Source organism: Anabrus simplex, chromosome 5 (assembly GCF_040414725.1).
Source record: "Anabrus simplex isolate iqAnaSimp1 chromosome 5, ASM4041472v1, whole genome shotgun sequence".
NCBI classification, from domain to species: domain Eukaryota; kingdom Metazoa; phylum Arthropoda; class Insecta; order Orthoptera; family Tettigoniidae; genus Anabrus; species Anabrus simplex.
In genome coordinates this window covers 74,170,376-74,176,375 of record NC_090269.1, presented here as the reverse complement: position 1 = coordinate 74,176,375, position 6,000 = coordinate 74,170,376, and the positions used below count along the sequence as shown (strand labels likewise).

The window sequence follows — 6,000 nt, the reverse complement described above, 5'->3', positions numbered from 1 at the left end:
TCCTTATCCGTGGGGTTGCCAGAATTTCCCCAACTCTAGACATAGCGTTGTCAACTCTCCGTTTTAACTACTTAGCCTCTGAGAACGAGCAGCGATACTGGACAGAACTGCGTGCAGCTGTGCAACACTGGAGACCTGACAAGCGAGCCGGCTTCAGGTCCGGCACGCTTTTGAAGTACTCCAAGTGGACTGTCACTGACAAAGCAAGCATGCTATTGGTCAAGAATCATGTGCTGTTGGTCACAACAGAGGTGAGTGTAGACAGACAAATCTGATTACTGTGGAGGGGTGGTACTGCGTAACATTTGAGTCGCCGGTCGTAAACGAGGAAACTGAGAGGATTATACCATCGGGATGACCTCGGATCGAACCTTCCAATTTGACTTCGGAGAATGAATCATACAATACATAGTCGTCAATGATGAAGTGTCATATGGCAATTCTGGAGGCTTTGTTCTCCGTTGCTTTCCTCACTGAATAAGAAATTGTTTTTGCTTATCAATCCATCAAGTGTAACGAAACATGAACAGGACAGCCAGAATTCTGTCCCACAGGAGTACTTTCACGCCCTCCATAACATTCATCAACCGATACCCTCATTCTTAGAAGTTCAAAACTCTTCCATTTTCCTCTGATTGGTGCTATTAGGGGATGGCTGGCAGGTTTTACTTCACCTTAAACTATAATGATCACCACCATTTAGTCCTAATTATATAATTTATTTATTTATTCTTTATTCTATAATTTATTTATTCTTCTTTCACTGTGCAAATAATGTTATGGAGGGTGAAAAAGTCAGAAATATGTTATGGCTGGATCAAAGAATAGATGCCTTAATCAGATCGGCGAAATACCAGTGTTGATTCTGTCGGTAGGCATTGTGAGGACTATTAGGAAAGGAGATGGGATAATATTCCGTAAATGATCAGAGATGTGTGATGTACGGTACCAATTTTTAACTAAAATAGATTTGTTCTCGGTGAGTATTTGTTTATGAAACACGTTTTTTTTTTCTGTCCGCTGATAGCCCTAATCTTTTCTTCACAATCCAAATCCCTCTCATATAGTGTATTCACATGACGTATAAAAATTAAGGGATGCATTCTTCACGTTGTACGGACCTGTGCTTTCATTTGTCACCAAAATATTACAAATGAATCAGCAGATATTAAAAGCCTATTTAATGGATAGAATACACTATTACAAAGCTCTCACAGTATCTTTGAATGTGTGGAAGGACCAGGTTTTTTAAAATACCTTAAGCATATATAAATTAAAAAGTCAAGATACCATTTTAAGTTATTAGGAAATTTCATCAGAATTGTATACATATTTTATATTCCACTTTTGCTTGAAATCCAGTCCCGGACTGCTGAAACTCGGGCGTATACTCCTGGATTTAAAGGGCGACCGCATCCATTTCCCCAGGAGACAACACCAACTAGAATTCCTTCGACTGCGAGAGGGCCACCAGAATCATCCTGAAACACACCATTCGATCATAATACGTCAAACACTGAAATTAAACAAATATTCCATTTAGAGGCTCTGTTGAGCAAAATCCTTTCAATGTAATATTCACAATACGAATAAAATAAAAAATGTTGTGATACAGAAATGATTTGGTGGTAATAGTCATGAATTTAGTACCGTAAATACTTAATGTATTATATCTACAGTATAAGGAAATGTTTAGTGCAGACATATTTTGAAAAATAAAGTTGGTATAAGCAGTAAGCTTCAATGTTGGAGAATTCTAAATACACAGGAGAGTGAAAACATTACAACTGGGGTAAGAAAAGCACTTTTACTACTTCTCTTTGTTATTACGATCGATGATATCGCGACGGAACCAAAAGGAGCATGTGACGGTATATAATTGAATACAATACTATTGATGTGATATTATGGTCTTGGGGAAATATGAGTCTGTTGTGGGCATAATACATTAAAGTCATTGTAGGGAAAACATTTAGTGAGAATGATGGAATATCCGTGACCAGGATCTCAAAACAGCACCAAAAAATCTAGGAAAATATTTTGAAGCTGAATTAATGGATAATTCAGGACTGGATATGGCACTCAGTAGGAGGAATGTTTTATATAACAGGATATGGAATTGATAACGGAGTAGAGATACTTAAATAAAGACTACACAATTTATGCTCATTATCCGTACACATTACACAGATTACTTATAATGAATGGTATAAGCAGCTAAGGGCACATAATTCTCACACAATTCGGAAATACGTGTGGGTAGGTCTTCTGCATTGAAAACGTGTTCATTCAACATATCCCATATACAGGCCATGATATCCAGGAAACAGAAAGGGTACGGGAATGGAATTCCAACGAGGAATTAGGCTATCTTCAGACCTATTACTCAAACCGAGTTTCAGCGATGTTAGACGTAGACTACGCTTTAGGGACCATCACACTTGTTGGACAAGTTGTCGATGATTCTCGTTTGTGGTGGCAGTTTCTGGGCGTCCTGTTGTCTCCTTTCCTTGACGTAAGACTGAACTTGTGTGACGAAAGTTGACAACAACAGCTAATGGGAACAATCAAGTTTAAGAACTTGAACAACAGCTAACGTTGTTCTATTAACTGGTGCCTCCTTATTAAACCGCTCCTCCTACTGTTCTTTAATGTGAAGCAAATTCGGCCCATTCCGACATCCAACTGCATGTGACCACGATAAACTCTTTCTCCTCTGTTGGGAGAACAATCATTGCAGAAATCAACACAACTCTGAATTTACAAGATGTCAAACAATTATCTCTCTCTCTCCCTCTATATATATACACTGACTGACAGAGCAAATGCAACACCAAGGAGGAGTGGTTCGGAAAGGATGAAAGTTGGGGAAAAAACAGAGTCGGCACGGAAGAATAATTGATGTTTATTTCAAACCGATATGCAGGTTACACAATGCGCACGGCATCGACTCAGTAGGATGTAGGACCACCGCGAGCGGCGATGCACGCAGAAACACGTCGAGGTGCAGAGTCATTAAGAGTGCAGATGGTGTCCTGAGGGATGGTTCTCCATTCTCTGTCAACCATTTGCCACAGTTGGTCGTCCGTACGAGGCTGGGGCAGAGTTTGCAAACGGCGTCCAATGAGATCCCACACGTGTTCGATTGGTGAGAGATTCGGAGAGTACGCTGGCCACGGAAGCATCTGTACACCTCGTAGAGCCTGTTGGGAGATGCGAGCAGTGTGTGGGCGGGCATTATCCTGCTGAAACAGAGCATTGGGCAGCCCCTGAAGGTACGGGAGTGCCACCGGCCGCAGCACATGCTGCACGTAGCGGTGGGCATTTAACGTGCCTTGAATACGCACTAGAGGTGACGTGGAATCATACGCAATAGCGCCCCAAACCATGATGTCGCGTTGTCTAGCGGTAGGGCGCTCCACAGTTACTGCCGGATTTGACCTTTCTCCACGCCGACGCCACACTCGTCTGCGGTGACTATCACTGACAGAACAGAAGCGTGACTCATCGGAGAACACGACGTTCCGCCATTCCCTCATCCAAGTCGCTCTAGCCCGGCACCATGCCAGGCGTGCACGTCTATGCTGTGGAGTCAATGGTAGTCTTCTGAGCGGACGCCGGGAGTGCAGGCCTCCTTCAACCAATCGACGGGAAATTGTTCTGGTCGATATAGGAACAGCCAATCCTGAATAATGGCGGTTGACGTGGCGTGCGGGGCTGCCACCGCTTGGCGGCGGATGCGCCGATCCTCGCGTGCTGACGTCACTCGGGCTGCGCCTGGACCCCTCGCACGTGCCACATGTCCCTGCGCCAACCATCTTCGCCACAGGCGCTGCACCGTGGACACATCCCTATGGGTATCGGCTGCGATTTGACGAAGCGACCAACCTGCCCTTCTCAGCCCGATCACCATACCCCTCGTAAAGTCGTCTGTCTGCTGGAAATGCCTCCGTTCACGGCGGCCTGGCATTCTTAGCTATACACGTGTCCTGTGGCTCACGACAACACGTTCTACAATGACTGTCGGCTGAGAAATCACGGTACGAAGTGGGCCATTCGCCAACGCCGTGTCCCATTTATCGTTCGCTACGTGCGCAGCACAGCGGCGCATTTCACATCATGAGCATACCTCAGTGACGTCAGTCTACCCTGCAATTGGCATAAAGTTCTGACCACTCCTTCTTGGTGTTGCATTTGCTCTGTCAGTCAGTGTATATAGTACCAAGAAAAGTTATTGGGCACAAGAGCATGGGAAGGATCTCAGGTTGTGTACGGTCTTTCTGGAGCAGGTACGGAAAAGGAAGCTTCGCAGGGCGAATAATAGATGGTATTAAAAATTTTCTGATAAATTTATTAATGATTTGAAGAAAAATCACCCTACTTCTATTATTCATTCAAATACTAAATATTGTCTTGAAAGTAAATCATCTATTAACCTGTTCAGATTGAAATCAAATTGCAGAATTTTAAATGCTGTTAAGATTGAACAAAATATAATCTTCGTTGCATATATCCATTTGATGTTTGTAAAATGTCCAGAATAAATTATTGGTCTCAATAACTTCAGTTAAATAAACCCTAAAGTCCAATTAAATTTTCACTCATGAATTCAAAATAAAATTCGAAATAAACACTTTGTTCACAAACCTGAAGTTTAAATTACTCTGTCAGCTGACGAAGATTGCAAAATTCACATTAAATATTAAATCTTTCAAATCACTTCTGTGTAATCCTAAAGTCTGTCTAAGTCGTTATAGATTAAATATGATTTCAAATCATCGGGAGTGAGGGCTGGAGTGCTGATTGGGTCTGGACTGAGTATACCTGTCAGTCAAGTCGTTGACCTTATATACCCCGCTGTGGGCTGGCTCACTGCGCCAAGCGAGAGCAAAGTGGTTTCGTACGACGAACTTCTACCTTTAATATCTTCAAAGTTACTGGATGGATTAACCCCAAATTTCGGCTATTATCCTTTCAAAATCTGGGCTTCACGTTGGTGTAGCTCTCATTTCTGTATCTTAAGCCATTCAAAAGTTACGGAAATATTTCTAGAGTATTCCATAGGGGAGGTTGAGAACATGTGGTGATTACGTCACTCGGCCTGTTCCCCTCTCGCGCTGTCTCACTCCTGTAGCAAGCAGCGGAGTTCAGAACTTTCGTTCGTACAGCTGTTTCAGACGCAAAAGCTGAGCATTTCTTTAATAAATAATAACTTAGAAAAATGATGTGCCCGGGCATATGCCTTCCTGGTACAATATATATGTATGATTCCTATTCTGAACGACATTTACAGCAATATTGATAAAACAACAACGTTTCAGTATCTGAAATTGACACCAGATAGAGGTTGTTATCTCTTCTTTACAAGAAAAATACAACGAAACTCTCACAACCACGAACTGTTTAATTTTCAAAGAAAATTACGTTCATTTGAATTACGTGATTCTGTCATATTCGCTATGTTGACTCATACATTATCACCTTTTGGCATGAGGTCGAAATATATCCATCTACAGTTGAGGAGTCTCTGTGCTATTTCCACTTCCAAACAATAAATAGTATTTCGTCCACATGCATTAAAGTGGTTGAATATTATCGATTGTCATGAGCAGTCCAGACCAGGAAGGTGTAATTCCATAAAAGTTGTACCAAATTCGATCATGAGTACTTTCCATGAACCTCTTATTTAACGTTTATTGCGCTTTTCCCACAACATTTTTAAGGTGGAAATAGAACCCTTTGTACAGACACTCCTCAATTGATTTTAAATGAGAAGTACGTGGCCTTCTCTTTGATACTCGTGGGACTTCATTCAAGTGGACAGAGAATGCTGCAATGATTTTCAATAAGATACGGATACAACACATCATAAATGTGCTGCCGGAGTTGATGTAAACGGACACGCTCACGCGATTGCCATATTGCTTGAGCCAAAACATTATAACTGTTTGCTTTCTATTAATGATCAGTTTAGGACGTCTAAATGAGATACAAGAATTC

The 6,000-nt window shown here is 41.9% G+C and overlaps 1 protein-coding gene across 1 annotated transcript in view; it reads right to left on the bottom strand.

Annotated features, from left to right (window-relative positions):
* Positions 1-1,158: 1,158 nt before the first annotated feature.
* Positions 1,159-6,000, bottom strand: part of LOC136874464 (trypsin-3) — a gene marked incomplete at its 5' end in the record, with an annotated part of 51,005 nt that continues 46,163 nt past the window's right edge. The window contains 1 exon segment of the mRNA XM_068227730.1: positions 1,159-1,481. Within this exon segment, the coding sequence (XP_068083831.1) occupies positions 1,335-1,481 (147 nt within the window).